General features: G+C 39.6%; 1 protein-coding gene across 3 annotated transcripts in view; it reads right to left on the minus strand.

The window, feature by feature from the left end:
* Positions 1–106: 106 nt before the first annotated feature.
* Positions 107–17565, minus strand: part of LOC136778570 (uncharacterized) — a 34698-nt gene continuing 17239 nt past the window's right edge. For 2 of the 3 annotated variants that reach the window (XM_066735526.1, XM_066735528.1), the window contains exons 4-8: positions 9023–9193; positions 4319–4466; positions 3691–4235; positions 3345–3600; positions 107–3268 (exon numbers count right to left, since the gene is read on the minus strand). In XM_066735526.1, coding sequence (XP_066591623.1) covers positions 3158–3268; positions 3345–3600; positions 3691–4235; positions 4319–4466; positions 9023–9193 — 1231 coding nt within the window. In that variant the 3' untranslated portion in view covers positions 107–3157. The remainder of the gene's footprint in view (positions 3269–3344; positions 3601–3690; positions 4236–4318; positions 4467–9022; positions 9194–17565) is intronic. The other variant, XM_066735527.1, reaches the window with a different exon arrangement.

A 17565-nucleotide genomic window follows, 5' to 3' on the forward strand; every position in this document is an offset into this window, starting at 1 on the left:
TGACAGAATTTTGTGGAGGTTGAAATTTCAACGTTTCGTTAAAAAATATTCGCACTGGAGTTATTAGGAGTGCAAGGAAGGTGCGTACGAAAATAACACTGATATGTAACTTTTGACAAATTTTATTTTGCACTTTTGTGTATTGAACTACACAAATCACGTATTAAATTATTGGTCTTTCTGTGATTTTGAATTTCATTTCTGCTTCTCGGGGAAAGCCTCGTATCCCCCTCTTCATCTTCGTCTTCTCATCGCGATTTTCTCTCGTGTTTTTTAGTTTTGATCGTCGGCAAGCGTAGCCCGGATATCGTGATCGATTTTCGATAGTCTGCCTCGAAAGAGCAAAGTTCCCAGTGAGATATAGTCAACAATTAACAATTATTATCTATCTGCCAAAATACACAAGTATCTGTGTCTCTCATCGTGGAATATGATTGGAAGAATAAAAAAAAGCATCGATTTTGTCCGGTTGAAAACGCAGCAGTGAACAAAATTAAAAAAACAAAAGAACGATCGAACGAAAAATATATAAAAAAAATTACATAATTTTTAATCCATATAAATTAATCGATTTACAACTATCACACTATACTTAAGAAAACAATGACACAAGAACGCATGTTCCACGATGAGGACACTTTTGCGATCGCTATAATATGTGATTTTGTTCTATAATAGTCTATACACTTTACGCTAAAATCCGCTCGTCAATACACGACGAGCCCGCTTCCTTTCCATTTTTCAATCTTAAAAATTCACATCGCAGTCTTTCAATGTCCGGGATATGCCCGTCGACGTTAATTAAGTATTCTTTACACACATACAGATGACCTAAGAAAAATGGACCATTTATTGAGCACCCATCTAAAAAGTCTAAAAACATTACAGTTAAGGCAAGTAGTAGTCGTGTGGAAACCAGAACGAGGAATCGGTACTTCCGTCTAATAAATTAGCCGATGTAGTCTCATCTCTATCAATTTCACCGCGCAGGCTCCCAGCTTCTCGAGAAAGAAAGGAAAAACAATTTTTCGCGAAATTAAAAACACGCTCGACGATAATTATTATTGATCGTTACGTTAAAACCGTTTGGCACGAAACTTGGCTGTCTGCTGAGCATTCGACAGGAACAGCGATAACATTTTTCCTCTTTTGCAAGGTTTACCAAAAAACTTTGAGTACAATTCGACTTTTGGCAAAATTTTCGGAGCTCGCGATTGGCTTCGATGAGAAAACATGGAAAATTGTCGTAGAAAAACGGAGCCTGCGACGTATGATCGAATGATCCTGCATGATCTAAAGCTAGATTTTTTTAGTGATTTTTTCATCATTTTTCTCGGAACGCATTTGTTTTCGCTCTATGGCACTTTTCGGGCGCAAAATTCTTTCCAGTCACAAGCTATCTTCTCGCGTACGAATAATTTTCCTCGACCCCTGCGACCACGAATGTGTACGCATCTTCGTTATCCCAGTTAACAAACGAAAATAACAAAAGGATAAAAGAGTGAGTGATTTTTCTGACGAATGCACTCATCGAAAATAAAAGATTTACACTGCCAATTGCAATTTTTCACTGTTCCATAACTTAATCGAGCGTTGCTAATATTAAAATGATAACAGTAATGATAATAATAATAATCACTATAATAATAATAATAATAAAGCGATGATTACAGCAACCATCGATCACTTAAAACGTACAGTAATAAACGGTATGAAATAGTAACACAAGGTATAAAGAAATTTTCAATTGTACCCTACAATAGTATCGATATACAGCTAATTAATGTAACAGTAAATCTGTTAGATCCCATAATTGGACTTGGGCAAAATATCGAGCGAGGTTCATTGATTATCTCATTTGTTCGGATTAAATATACAGAATACGAAATAAAGTTCTTTCCTTTTCTCTCCCATCAATAGAACCCAGCTCGAAATTCAAGGCCCCAGCGACGTCCTCGAGCCTATTATCACAGACAATCTCTCTTCCTTCTCCCAATAACTTTCAAATGTACAAACGCTTCGTATTCGTCAAACGCATTCAAATTCAAAAATCGTTCGAGTAACTGGAATTTCTTTTTTTCTTTACTCACATGAAAACGCTCACTGCACCAGAAAACAAACGGACAATCAAGTTACATTTTCTCGCCGATCTCGTTCCTGATTGGTTTGCCTTAGGCTTACTCTGCCCCTGGTAATCTAACGATATCGATTTAAAACCGATCGGGACGAGCAGGTGTTAAAATTTGGTAGCAGTGGATCAGTAGTGCCCGACTAGCTGGAAATGCATGATTAACGAACGAGTAATCGCGAAACATGCGTTAATCTATCTTTTACATGTGTATATATTATATATTTTACAATATATATATATATATATATATATATATATATACTTTAATCAATTTATCCATACCCGGGGCAAAGGTACGCATGACTAGTTTAAGAATGAAACCCCTGTCCCTCGCTTTTCTCGCTCTAAAATTAAGATTTTTCAGACCAATTTCACCAATACATGTACAGGACTTGACAGAAGCTTCTAAAAGAACCACGTGGAAACACTTACTTAACTTACAAATTGTACATAATAAAATTACAAGTACCACACGTCAATGGACTAAACCAAAGTGTCTCTACACTAAAATAACAAAGTTGAGCGAATTGACTATCGACTCTGTCGAGAGAGAATACAGCGAGGATAAAAAAAGAGCAAGCAAAGAGAAACCCCAGAGGAAAGTTTGAAATTATCAGTTGACACGAAAACTGAAGCTGCAAAGTTCACTGACCTACCATAACAGTGCAGTGGGCAAAATTGGTCTTTGACATTTGAAATCGACTTACTATGAGCGTCTGTAAGTTAATCGCAATTAATTTCTGATAATTCCAAGCAGTCTAAAGTTTTGCTATACCGATCGAACGGCTCATAGCTTAGATCTCTCGTTTAACGAGGCGCCTAACTCTGAATCTCACAAGGCTAGGAGCTAGGATCGATAATAAATAATTCTTTTTCGCTAGTTGTGTGCCAACGTTCGTCATGATCGAGAGTCGATGACAAAGTGGCTCCTTATGATTATTTACTAGGCGCTTTTTGTACGCTAGCGAGGCGAGTGGGGCTCGTATCGTTATTTGGTTGCTTGAAACTCTCGAGGCTCGCCAGGGGCTAACTCGGTCCATCTTCGCTCTCGACTCCACCGGAAACCCCTGGTCCAGTCTGACCCGCTTGGTTCAACATCACGAACTGCTGTGAGAGCGTCTGCAAACTTTGCCGCACCTGAAATTTGAAACGACCTTGAAGAAAATTCTCAAGGACAACGACTTTACCAGAAGAAGAATCTCAAGAAACAAACCTTGGTGATCTGATCAAGATTGGTGTTCAAGTAGTGAATGAGTCGATCCTGGGTGAAACGTTCAGGCGAGACAAAAGGGTGATTAAGATACATAGTGTGCAATCGATCTATACGGATCATCATCAGAGCTGCGGACAGGTAGAGGACAGCGAGGAGTGCGACTAAAACAGTTATGACCGTGCTAGATTTGAATCTACCCAAGAAGAATAACGATGACCTATTGGTACCCATTGATTTTGGTAATACTTGGTCCACCCTGCAAGAAAACAAACACGCATCATTAAACCTACTCACGGATGAACTTGCAAGAATAATAACAAAGAAGAGGAACAAAAAATGTTTGAACCTGATAGAGGACACGGTTGCTCTAGGTATACCAGGTGGAACATTATCATCATTCACACAGACCACACTGGGTCTTGGTTTGAGGTCAGGGCCACTCTCGCTCATGCTGGAGTCATCCTCTTCAGGGTTGACCTCCGAGTCGTCGACGAGGAGGGTGTTGGGTGGTATGAGCTTGACTTCCTCCAGTGGCAGAGGAAGAGGAAGGTCCTCGACCGGTCTGGCTTCCATAGCAGCGTCCCAGACCTGCTTCATCAACTTGAAGGTCGAGTCCCTCGAGAGCAACGAGCAGAATACGTGGCGTTCGTCCTCGGTAGCCACCGCCACAGCGTTTGGAATGATTCTTGCAGTCTTTTCCTTGCTGATCTTCAGCACCGACGTGGTGGGTATCAGCAGCTTTGTCACGTAGCCGAAGACGTTGCTGTAGAAGGCGAAGTAGTTCGGCGTTATGTACAGATGACCTTGGAGCAAAATGTCGCCGACCAAAGCACAGCTGTAGTAGTTGAGTACCCTCTCGTCATCGGCAACCTGGTTTCGAAATTTTGAAGACTAAAATTAGGTCGAATCTACTCTTAGCCCGCAGCGAATCAGCGAGTTTGGTTCTTTGCTCTTCGAGTTCGGATTCCATTTACCTGAGTGAAGTGTCGGTGGAACTTTTTTTGTCTGGCACTGCTGGTGGTTGGCGATGACCTTGAAGATGACCTGCTGATATCCTTTGCCGGCGTCTGGACCCCAGCAGCCATCGACGGCACGCTTCTGCTCAGTGGTTTTGATAGTTGGCTGCAAAGTGCAAGAAGAAGGCCCGTTAGTTTGGTCCTCGACCATCGTAATATTTTGTTTATATATATATATATATATGTATAGATTCGGTTATACGGTGCACGTTTCAACGTTATTGTAAGACACTTCGGCTACTACAGGGTTCGAGACTGCGGGTCTTAATCAAGCGTCCGTAATTAGTTTGCCTGCACCCCGGCTCGCTCATTAAACACTGTACAGAGCTGGAGTGAAAATTACCAGATGACCGGTCGATAATTCGCAGTGGTGTTCTCTCACGCTTGCGGGAAAAATTAAGAAGGGGAGGGGTAGCTTTGACCCGTTGGTAGATAAAAGTGAGAAAAAGGTCGTTGACCTTTTATCGCGGACCGCTCGCTAGAGGAGAGTGCGAGGTTTATCTTCGTTCGCCCGCTGCGCGTCGCGTTAGGTCTGCTCCCGATTGAAGATAACGAGTCGATGGAATAATTTTCAAGCGCTCGTATGGAAAATTCATGCTCTGAATGAAATAATGGTAATTAAGTTTGGTAGAAAAGTAGGAAGCACTTGAGAGAACAAGATTCGATTTTTTTTTATAACTCTTTTGGAATTTTAATTTCTTGAAGAATTAATCATTGTTGTACCAATTAACAATACAGAGCTCGTATGGAAAATTTAGAAAATTTGCTCTGAATGAAATAATGTTAATTAACTTGGTAGAAAATTATGAGGAGCCACTTGAGAAAAGATTTGTTTTTTTTTTATTTTTTATGAGAACTCTCTTTTGGGATTTCAAGTTATTGAAGAATTAATTACTGTTGCAACGATAAAATATACAACAGTGGTATAGGAAATTGTGAGAAAATTCACTCTGAATGAAATAATATTAATTAACTTGCCAAAAAATTACGAAGAGCCACTTGAGAAATTAAGCTTCGATTTTCTCGATATTCCATGAGAACTCTTTCAAGATTTCGCGTCATTGAAGAATCAACCATTATTGTACCGATTAGACACACGTGCGAATCGGAAAGTGATAAGAGTTTTGACAAATTTACCCTTATCTCTCACAGACGGTCACTGTGATTTCCCACTCGATCGTCACGATTCTAGGAAAATTTCAGTTTTTATCGGTTCACTCGACTCACCATTCTTACATCCGTTAATATTCTAAAACTCTCCTAACATTCTGTTTTATTTTCTAATATTATATTAAATTTTTTCAAAATTTTTAATTATCGTAGACGATAAAATATTTAATTATTAATTTTCTTAATTAAGAATCCCACTTTGTTTATCAACTCGATGCGAGTGTTGGGAAATGGCGGTTTGTCTGTAGAAAAAATCAGCTGATCGTTGCCTCGAGGGTTCAGAGAGTTCATGATCCTATGACCTTGAAAGTGCATATATTACAACATATATCTATGCTATTATATATTATTAATTTTATCGCAAATATCGTTCGAACTCTGGTGGCTCGTAAATCACGAGATCAGACAAGCTTGGTAATTGTTATTATTATTGTCCTGAGGAAAGAAGAAGGGGGGGGGGGGGGTGGAATTAGCCATTGACCGGATTATCGACAGCAGGTAATTTGCATTAGAACGTGACACACACCGAGTGCAACAATAAAATTGGAGTCAGTGACATCAGTCATGACGCCTGTTGACGTAAAAACTAATCATGTCGCTTAGTCTAACTCTGGCCTGTTCGATAATTCCAAACAATAGTCCCTGACTCATGGAATTAATGACTCGATTTTGCGAGATCGTTCATCCAGATAATTTTCTATTCCTGAACGTTACAATGTTGCGGAGTATTACACTTTTTAGACTTGTATCCGGAGTGGAGCATAAATCAAAGATTATTTGCCAGAAAACACGGGCTTTGTGGGGAAATCTTCAGTTTTTCACTCACACACTCAATTTTTGCAAATCTGTATTATAGGAGAGGCACTCAAAAATTTAAACAAAATTTAATCTCGTTATTTCTGAGAGATGCTTATTTTTTTCATCAGGAACTTTTCTGAAGGTTCTCTCTACTTGCATTGAAAAAGGTTCTATGTAAACAAAATTATATTTCTTAGAGTTATGAAGATAAAAGATTTTTACATTGTTATTGTGTGATGTCATAAGCGCTTCAATCTATTTAAAAGGTGAGTTGGGAGAAATGTGTAAAATTTTAAGAATATATTCAATAAATAAGAAAAAGAGCTCAAATTCACCTTGCATTATTGTTTTTTCGTTTTAATTTTTTCAAATACAACAGCAAAAACAATGTAACGTGTTTATGTTTTTTTAATGATTGTGTCAATACAGCTGATTGTCAAAAATATCATCATCCACCACTGTACACTTTGTACTTTGTCTATGCGAAGGTTATTTATTTTTTTTTCTAGATAAAATAAAGATAGATCCAAGAAATAAAATTGTTATTGATATTGTACATAGAAAAAATTAAAATCACAAAAGAGTGCAGAAGACCCTTTAACTTTTATATTGTGTTTACAATACATTCCTAGAATTTAGTACATTACTCTCGACTCGCCCTTTTTATTTATAATCGCCTTTTATTATAAGTTGCACCAAAAAAACAATCCAGCAGCATAATCCAAAAGTAAGATCATCTAGAAAAATAATTCCACTGAGTAATCCAATTAGTATCAGATCGATCTCTTCGTTCTCTGACCTGAAGAGTTTACAATGTTGATTTAGCGAGACGGTTCTGCGAATCCTAGGACTCCAACTATCGTTACTCCACATATCGAATTTCAGTTCCATAACTTTTCTCAAAGTCAAACAATAAATAGAAGCGACGCACGTACCGAGAAATACGCCGCTACTCACTTGACTGACGTGGATCAATTCAAAAGAGACTCAACATCTAGCGCCTTGCTGATAATTCTCGCACGACAAGAAAAAAACGCGATAACCGTGGGACACTCGGTCTGCTACCTGAGAAACAAGCTGAGAAAATATAAAAGTGTAAACAAAAATCGATAATTCAACGTTGCGTCCAAGCGAGTTGCCAGTGAATAAATCAAAACACTCAGTTTAACTTTAAAATCGGTAATCCTCGATTCATGGAAATTTTTAGTCTCGAGAGACAAAAAAGCACAACAAAACAATGCTACGCGCAAAACATCGAAACCGCTTGAAAGGGGAGACTCGAGTTTTATTAGTACAGAGTAATACAAGTTTTTCGTAGAATTTCATTGTTTACGTTGTTTACATACTAAGGTTCCAACTCGGTATACGTAATGAACTTTTGAAAAGCGTTGGCATTGATGTGTGTACGATTCAACCGAGCACTATTCATCGATTTCCAACACTGAAGTTTGTATCGAATCGCGTTTGCTTCTAGTCAAAGACGGTACACTGAGTTTCGGTGTGCACGATCGAGCAAACCGTCTCCAATTATTTGTAATGGCAAATGCCAATGCTAAATGCATTGATGCTTGGTTACGTTGGCGTTGGAACTTCTATAGGTCTCTCCTTAAACTCAATATCGATCTGGTTTACTTGGGAGAAGTAACGTGTTCTGATAGATCAGGTTATTGAAAGGAACTATTTATTAATTAATATATATGCTCCTACTAAGATATAACTCAATTTATTTGCACAACTCGTTATAAGATTCGACCAAGTCTTCTGACAACAGCTTCATTCCACTGTTAACGTGCAAGCAAATACACGGCGCGTGGAGTGCCACGCCACGCGCTCCCTCTACACATTGTGTCCGTTCCAAAGGGACGCTTCCACTTTACGCGCGGCACGTTCGCTCCACAGGGGGCGCTTCTACTTTCACGCAGCGCGTCTGCTCCACGCGTCACGTACTCGTTCCTTTATTTGTACAGCTTTATGCGAGATTTTACCAAGTCCCCTGATAACAACTTCATTCCACTGTTTTGTTGCAAGCAAATACACGGCGCGTGGAGTAACGCGCCGTACTTTCTACGCTTTTACTCCACAGCTCCATACGTCGCACGTCTGATCCACACGCGGCGTGATCACTGCAGCGCGTCAAGAGATTTTTGACGCATTGCGGAGCAGACGTGCCGCGCGCTCGTACCACGACCTTTATTTGTACAATTTGATGCGAGATTTGGTCAAGTCTCCTGGTAACAATAACAGCTTTATTCCACTGTTAACGTTCAAGCAAATATACGACGCGTGGAGTAACACGCCATGCTCTGAGCGTTCACTCTACAATTCCATACGTCCCACGTCTGATCCACACGCGGCGTTATCACTGTAGCGCGTCAAGAGACTTTCAGCGCGACGCGTCGCACGTTCGTACCACGCGCTGCGTACCCGCGCCTATAAAATATTGGCACAAAGGGAGCCATTCATGAATTCCAGGTAAGTAATCTGAAACGTGCTAGAGTCTCCGTGGGCTTATCGAGAAAATGTATATTCAGCTGCGCTTTATCGTGAGAAAAGAAACACTATCCAATCTGGTCCGTTAGGCCGAGTGCCTCCGAGATAGTTCTACTTAAATGATTGTAGGATCGCCAGCGACCTCTTCCGGATCTCTCTCGACTGAAACATGGCCTTAACCAAATTTGTATGAAATCCTCTCACCTGTCGCTACATTTCAAGGACGTATGACTGGGACTCCTCTGGGGTGGAAGATTAGTCCCCGCAACTGTAAGTTGAGAGCCACTGATGGACTGTGGACTGGATTGAGGTGGTCCTGCCACGGATTGAAGAGGAGTACTCGGCGCGGACCTCGCACCTATGGACCCCGCAGACCTGAAATTCATCAAAAGACGATATAAAAACTATTTTTAAAATTCACTTACGTTATAAATATATATATATATATATATACATATATGCATATCCGTAACCACGCTATCGGTAACAATTTCATTAACATTAAGAGTTCTCCAAAGTATTTTTAACGAGCCACCTGCTCGTCGAATTTGCGTAACTCGAAATATCTCGATCGGGCTATCGTCTTTCTTTATTAGCCGGTTAAAACGGCACACACGCGTATACATAATTAAGATAATAGCTGTGATAAGCGAAATCAAAGCTTTGTTTTTACCTGCATCGATCAAACTTGGTTCTGGTCGCTGGGCCATGCGATAGGCAGAAATGAATCAAAGCTTGGGTCTCGAATTCCATGATTAAATCTCGTTCTTTTTTGTACGTTTATTTTTTTATTTTGGTGTTTCAAAATTTTTTTTGAGTGGTAAAGAAGCACTACCGTTGATTTTTTTATATAGTGTATATATATATACACACAAAGAAATCGAGCTGCAGCTTCAGTCGCGTTTGCGAGAGCAATCGGACGAAGCGAAGTTTGGACCAGTGCAAATTCCGAGAATTCTGAGTGGTTGATCGATGGATGGTAATTAATTGTCAATCAACGAGCAATAATTAATTTGTAAAAATTAATTATGCAATGTTTCAGTAGAGACGTCGAGAATAACGTCGCCTTTTAAAAATCGCTCTGGTCGAGCGCCGCCACTTTGAACCCAAGACCTTGAAAGCAAGATGGGCGATGAACCTGAAGCTCATTTCTCGATTGTTTGCTCGATGGCGTCGAGCGGATCGAGGAAAAATCACTAGGAGGCTCTTGAAATTCTCAAAATGTCACCAGCAGTGGGACCAATGAAAATCTTCTTCTTGCAACGTTTACCAATCTTGTCATTGGGTTCTCCAGCACCAACTAGGGTCAGGAGTCTTCTGTAGAAGCAATGACCTTGAAAGTAACTGTAAAATTTTCGTGACTCAATGACGTCGAGCAGACCAAAAAAATATCACTAGGAGGCTCTTGAAACTCTCAAAATGTCAACAGAAGTGGGACCAATCGAAAGCCTTCTTCTTGCAAAGTTTACCAATCGCGTTACTGGATTCTTCAGCACCAACGAGAATTTAGTCTTCTGGAAAAGCGATGACCTTGAAAGGAACCATAAAATTCTCGTGACTCAGCGACGTCGAGCAGACCAAAAAAATCACTAGGAGGCTCTTGAAACTCTCAAAATGTCACCGGAAGTGGGGCCAATCGAAAGCCTTCTTCTTGCACCGATTGCCGATCTTGTCACTGGGTTCTCCAGCACCAGCGAGAGTCCAAAGACTTCTCTAGAAGCAATGACCTTGAAATCAACCGTAAAAATCCTCGTGACCGAAGAAGAAATACTCAGGTGTTTATTATTTAACAAAAAAAAAAGCAGAAAATTGAGAGAAAAGACTTTATAATAGTTGAGAAAGAGTGTAAAATGTCGGTTTCCACGGACCAGCCGGGAAGAACGAGTACGAGGGTACCTGTACGGACCAGCCGTGACAGTAGACTGAGAGGTTGAGTTATAAGAAAATACGCACCACGTTCGCTCGACCTTTCGACCTTCTTAATATTTCAGTAACACCTTTTCCTCTCCCTTTCGTCCTTCCCAACCTCGCAAAACTTATGGACATCTTCGATCCGTCCCCTTCAGCAAGAACAAAGAGTTCTTACTTCAGCCCCCCCCCCCTTTCTTAACAATCTTATATCCCCTCCCGGAAGTCGCGATTAGTCTGCCAAGTTTGAATATACAATGACCACTCTCTCGTAGCTGTCTCATGTAGGTATAGTGTTTTCAACTTATAGCTATGACCTACAATTTACTTATACCAACATATATATATACCTTCTATATGAACTAGACAAATTCTGCATTTTATTTATCACTCACATAATATTACAATAATTCTCCAAATATTTCAGATTTAATTTTAGTCCTGTTGTACTGTTTGGCCTCTGGCCAATAGAAAAATTTAGAATTATTAATGGGAAAAAAATGTTTGTTTACAACTTTGCGTTAATTTTTTTATAGAGGTTAACTCGAATAATTTCTCTTGTTTGGAGGTCACGGGTAAGTGAGGTTACATAGTTGAAATAATTCTTGCGGACTCTTCAAAATTATCGCTTGGAGCGAATAAGCATTCGTTACTCGAATGTACATATATATATGTATATATATATATATACACGAATGGTTTATATCGAGTCAATTAATCGTTCGAATTTTTTGTTCTCCTTCAGTTGATCAACGAAATGGGTTAATGGCCTCTGTTAACCGTACGAGTTTATTTTCCTACGAGTCAATCGAGCTTAAAAAGCACGAATTATCTTATCTCTGCCATTGCCGTCGTTTTCCTCAAGGTCGAAATTGTATTAGCGATAGATAAGATAGATTTTGTCTAGTTTTCCGAGGTGAATGAATGGAGAAAAAATAGTAGGGAGGGGGGCGGTGCGATACGAGTCTTGGAAAAAAAAGAGAGGAACGAGGAAGCGAATAAGTGGATAGAGTGGTTCAAGTGCGGCGAGCGTATCAATTGGATAAATCAAGCTGGAGGTCCCGAGACTCGGAGACGCGTGGGATCGCGTAGCATCGCGTAGCATCACGGCACGTAGGAACGCAGCGAACCAAACACACACGTGCTCCGTCGGTTATTATCTTATACCACGTGGCGGTCATGGACGTTCTCAACCCCCCCCCCTCCCCTCCTCTTTCCAAAGCTCAAGCACCTGCATTATTAAAAATCTTGCGCGAACAGCTTTCTTGTCAAGGTGAACACAGAGCTTGGAAAAGTTTCGTCAGCTTCAAAACTGACGCAACTAATTGCGTTGGTTTACGAGGGAATTGAAAATTTAATAATTCAGAGCGACCAGCAGCTTCGACGAAGAATGTTAGGGATTTGCGTTAATTGGAAAAGAAAAGTTGTAAAATTTCTGTTCTTTGGGTTTTTTTTGGTATGAGAGAAAAAGTGAGTTTGTGCGAGAGTGAGAAAAATTGTTAAGGAATTCATGAAACGCCAGAGTTTAATGTTAGGTCGACAGTAGGGTAACGCGAATAGCCGGTTTAATCCGGAAATTACTGAGAATGATTAATCATCCACATCTGTGATGGTGAAAACCTTACATTTTAGTAAAAGAAAATCGATTTTAATTGCCTTTAAGAGCCAAGATGTTTATCACCGAGGTCGATAAAAAATTGCTGTAAAATAACAGGGTATAATGGGGTGGAATAACGAGATGTTGATGAAACGTTTAAAGTGGGAAAAACAAGAGGACGCGAGCGAGAGACCGAGTATAATTCCCGAGGCATGGAACGAGTCAATTCAGGCTCTCGAGTACACGTGCGTAAACATTGAGATTTGACGACTCGTGGCGTCTTGGAATCTGTGGCGCTCGAATTAATCTCGCCCCGGGACAACATTTCTTTCCATGTGGCTGACCTTCCGATTCCGATGCTTCCGTTTCCAGCGTAAATCCCCGTTGTAACACGCAATGTTCAGGGGGACATTCTCGGGACGTTTACTGGACGTGTGGATATTCTTGGAACGTTCTGAGGATATCCTGAAGATATTTGCGCTGTTGCGCAAGCTTCTCGGGAGAGAAAATTGTCCAGAAAAATTCCTCGCGAGAAAAGAGGTGATAACATTGTTTTTATGAAATTCTTTTTAGTATTATTTCGACCTAAAGGTTTATTTAGATCTAGGAAGAGGTGGAGGGATATGATACTAATAAATAAATAATGTAAAGAACTGTTACGTGAAAAGTTAAAACGTCAATTAAGAAGTAAATATTAAAACTTGAAATTAATTTCAAATTAAAGTTGTAACAGGTGTCTTTGGGCATCTTTGATAGAAAAAGAGTGTTGAAAAAGCTTGGATTTAGAGAAATCTGCGAATCTCTCAATGAGCTTGTTTTTATTAAAAGTGTTTGTTTAGAAGTTTTCGCGGGAAACTCGAGTTCGCACAGTGAGAGGTTAGAAAGTGAGAAGAATCGCGCGAAGCCTCGGATTTCCAGTGAAAGCGGATATACAATCGCGGAAATTTCTATCTGGCGAGATCCCGAGGGCCAAGGTTGGATGAAACGTGCGAGAAAGGTTACTAAAAAGGTCAGGTTGTGGGATAAGAAGCTATTTCACATGCGAGAAAGCGACGAAAAACCGCACATTTGTAGGTTAGAAGGCGTGAGATTCCAGAGGGACGAGGAAAAGAACGAAGAAACAAGAGGTAACACAATGACATGAAGGCGAAAACCAGCAAGTTCCGTTAGAAACATCTCGAGCGTGTAAACAATGGTGTGTTTCTCCGTCGGCAATATGAAATTTCATCGTAACGGGTGATTCACATTCTGAATTGACACTGAGCGAGCTACAAAGTTGTATGATTCGCCACGAGATGGATCCAAGGGGACACTCTGTAGGCCTGTATTCATTGTTGGATAATGTAAATAAATAAGATTGAGTTTTGAGCACAGGTTATCTTTTCTAGCACTATTGGAAGAAAAAGGACAGACAACGCTTGGGACGATCGTATTTATAAACAGAGCATGTGAATACGGACCCTAGTGACAGGCGTCTCTCGTGAGAGAAACGAAAACTATTTTTCTCCGCGCAAGGCAGGCAACAACGCGCACAGTGTTCGAGAACGGGATTCACCTAGCGACCTGTTTATAAACGCACAATAATAAGCTTCGACCTCGGCCAATGTCGTTCGACCATTTTCCTCGGTAAATTCGATTGCCGAATGATTTATGAAAATCGGCTAAATTAATGGGACACGAAACGGGCTATGATAAAGCATCATTCGATTAGCAGGTTAACCTTGAATGGCATTATACTACTTGCAGGCTAATGCCGTTTGTTAAGTAGGACGCGTTGAAAAACCTTTCAGTGAAAGCGTTGCATACGCTCGCCTCGACTATTCTCCAATTAATTTCTTTTCACGCGATCGAATCTAATACGGACGTACAAGAGGAAAACGTTCTTTTCCTTACGTTATATCAGCATCGTTGAAATTGGAGCATCTTTCGTATTCATTCATGCGCTTACGATAACGTAGAGTTTCGACGATAAGAGTGTGGAAATGGGTCGAGCGATTGGCATTGCGGTGAGTTTAGTGATCAGTGGCTCGTTTGAGGTTAGGATGACGCGCGATTGTAACCGAGAGGGCAGTTTTCAGCGATTAACCGAGGTTAGGGTCGTTGAAGGATGAGAAATACGCAAAGTTAAGCTTAATAATGAGGAGCGTGTAGGCAGATGCAGTTTGTCGGCGGCTTTAGCAGCCGCAAAGTCCATTAAGTAAAGAGGTCAGCGGGCAGGCAAGGCCATCTTGTCGTACGGAATCTTCGCATCACTAGAGAGAAACCGGAATAAAAAACAATAATAAGAAATAGGCGTTCGATAGGTTTTCGAAACCGTTAAAGCTCTTCTCGAGACTTGAAATATTCCGTTTGCTTATTTGATGGCGTACGATGTTCAGCGGACATCGTCGCTATGTTCTAAGGATGTTCTAACAATATTTGTGCTACTAAGGTTATGTTCCCTCCTCGAACTGAATTCGCCACTCGAGCAATCTTTACAAACTGGTTCCGTTCGGTTGTGTTGACGGTGCATTCCAGGAACGCTTCTGTAGAAGTAAACTTTAACCGGTACAGTCAATAAAACAACAAACAATGATCCGAGCATTACGGGCTCACGGCTATTAGCTCTCGATGTGTGCTGCTTGATTTAACGCGAGTTTCTTTTGTTTTTCTGACCTTGTTCGAGCGAATTATTCGGATTCTTTAGAATTTTCAACTGTGATTGTGGCTATTTGATGTTTTTCTGTATGTTAAATACGAAATGGAGAGTGAAATTTAGCTCCAATAGCGCGTTTTTTCGGGTCTAGAGTCCACTAAGGATGGATATACGAATTTTAAACGACTACTTTTACGTTATGCGATACCCGTGTTACCTCTGGCAAGAAAAAGGGAGCGAAATTACCCGGAAGTGCCACGTGTTCCCCGTGAATGGCGTCAAACGTTTTGTTGACTGTCGTAACAATAGCCACAAACGTCGTGTAAAAAAACGCAATTACGATCGATTAGGAATTAATATCGACGTTAATTCGTTTCTTTGTACACGATACAGTAAAAAGAGAAGCGATAATTCTTGGGCAGAAATTTCGTAAATAAAAATACAAAATTATCGCAATGAAAAAAATACTTGAAAATAATTTATTAACGGCACTTTCGGTTCTCCCTATTCCAATATGGCCGAATACTTAAATTTCACAATGTAGCATCTGGAAATTATTAAAAGATTTATCGCACTGGAATAGGTGGGTGTACGCCTTATTTTTTTTTTTAATATATTTTTTTATTCGTATATTTATTAAAGCTAAGCATGCAGTAATCTGGTATAATGAATTATGCAGCGTCGTGGAAAGCTGCAAAATCTCGTAGTTGTTTCCAATAAAGCGTGATATATCCCGGAAAACTGTGACTGCTTTCCACACGTTATACGTAGGTACAACACGTGTCTGCACTCGACCTCCATAAAGCGTTCGATATTTAAGCTGGAGATTTTCAACGTAAGCGTGTGTCTACCTTAAAAGCATAATAGTATTGGCATAGTATATCGCTGATATCGGGCTTTAAAGTAAATCACGACTCGAGCTTTATCTATAAATACAATAATAATCAATTGATCCGGTCAAAAGGGTGAATTGACAAACAATATTAAAGATTGTTTTGCATGCATCAGTTGAAAAATACTTTTTCGTACAATTTCATAAACTATGAGGGGGGGGGGGCAGACAGAGCCGATTGCCAATTTGGCACGAAAGCAGAACAATTGCAAATCCAAACTCGAGCTAAAGTTGGTATAAGTCTTTCTCAGACGATTTTTGTTTTCCTCCAATTGGCTTTTGAATGCCTGTGTTATTTTGTAAACATTGAATGCTCGTTCAGATGTATACTGGAGTTACATGTAAACACAAGCCATTAATTATTTCTGCTAGCCTCTGTGTTCTAAGAATAATAACAATAATAATACTCGAATGAATAAAAGAATAAATAATTTAAAAAACAAAAAAATATCGAGTTTATTTTTGATACAAAGCGATATATACACAGTATCAATTAATTGTCCTTCCCAGTGTCTCTTCAGTTCAATAATAACACTAATAATAACGCCTGGATAAATTGAAAAGTAAATAAGTCAAGAGACGGGTCTAAAAAAAAGAAAAAGAAAATAGATAACTCGAAGAATAGCATATATAACAAGATCACGAATCGTCGATAATTTCTGACCTCGGTAACACACAAGATAACGCTTTAAGAAAAATAATCACGAGGCATAATCCATCCTGATCACCTTTCCCCTCGATCTTGAACAAACTCGTCCTTCGATTTTTTCTCTTCTTCACAATACTGGCGTAACCACTCCTTGACCTCCCATTGAAAATCCTAAATCTCCAAACCCTCTCGGAATTCATTAAAGTCAGATTCGATCTACCGTTTATTTATTCGCATGAAAAATTCTTCAGCCTATTCAAATCACTAGTGATATTATCGCTAACACTCCTATAACTATACATAGATACCTAGTCTTTCAAGGTGACATTGTGTACAGTAAAAAATCTATTATTCTGGGTTTTTCTAGAAAATTGAAAGGATTTGGAATTTTTTGTGTATTTTGGAAAAGAGTATTTTCAGTTGAAGCGAGTAAACGGTTTTAGCAGTAAAAAGTTGTTGTGATGAATGAATTGGAAAAGAAACGGTTGGTGCGTGCTCTGGGAGCTTTTTTGGATGAACGGGGGAGAAGCTAAAGAACGACGACCTCGCCGTCGGGCAGCTTGCAGCTGGCGGCGCGCCGTCGCTGCTGATTCCGTCGTCGCTGGCCACCCTAACGCCCATTCCTTTTCATCGTACTCACGTGCTCACTCTGGCCACTATACGCCTATAGTCCGTTCGTGATAACTCGCGCTCTGCTCAATATCCACTAAACTCATTCCAATTTGGCGATTTTTCATTTTTAAAACTCTTCAGTGATTGATAAATATAATGTAGAAATAGTTTAAATAGAAAATTTAAAAAAAACGATTAATTTAATTGAATTTTTTTAATATAACTACTTACTTTTTATTCAATATATCTATCAAACTCACTCCAATTTAGTGATAGATCATTTTGAAATTTTGTCACTGATTAACCCCTTCCGGTAAAATGACGAGTATAGCTCGTCATTTTACTGGAAGGGATTAAAAATATATAAAAACTATAAAATGGAACAAGTGTTTTTCAATAAAAATTAAATGGGTATTTCATGTACAGTTTCTCATTATTAAATTGTACTGGAAGA

Source organism: Prorops nasuta, unplaced genomic scaffold, assembly GCF_024137725.1.
Source record: "Prorops nasuta isolate Cenicafe-Biocafe unplaced genomic scaffold, Cenicafe_Pnas_1.2 PNAS00014, whole genome shotgun sequence".
Taxonomy (NCBI): domain Eukaryota; kingdom Metazoa; phylum Arthropoda; class Insecta; order Hymenoptera; family Bethylidae; genus Prorops; species Prorops nasuta.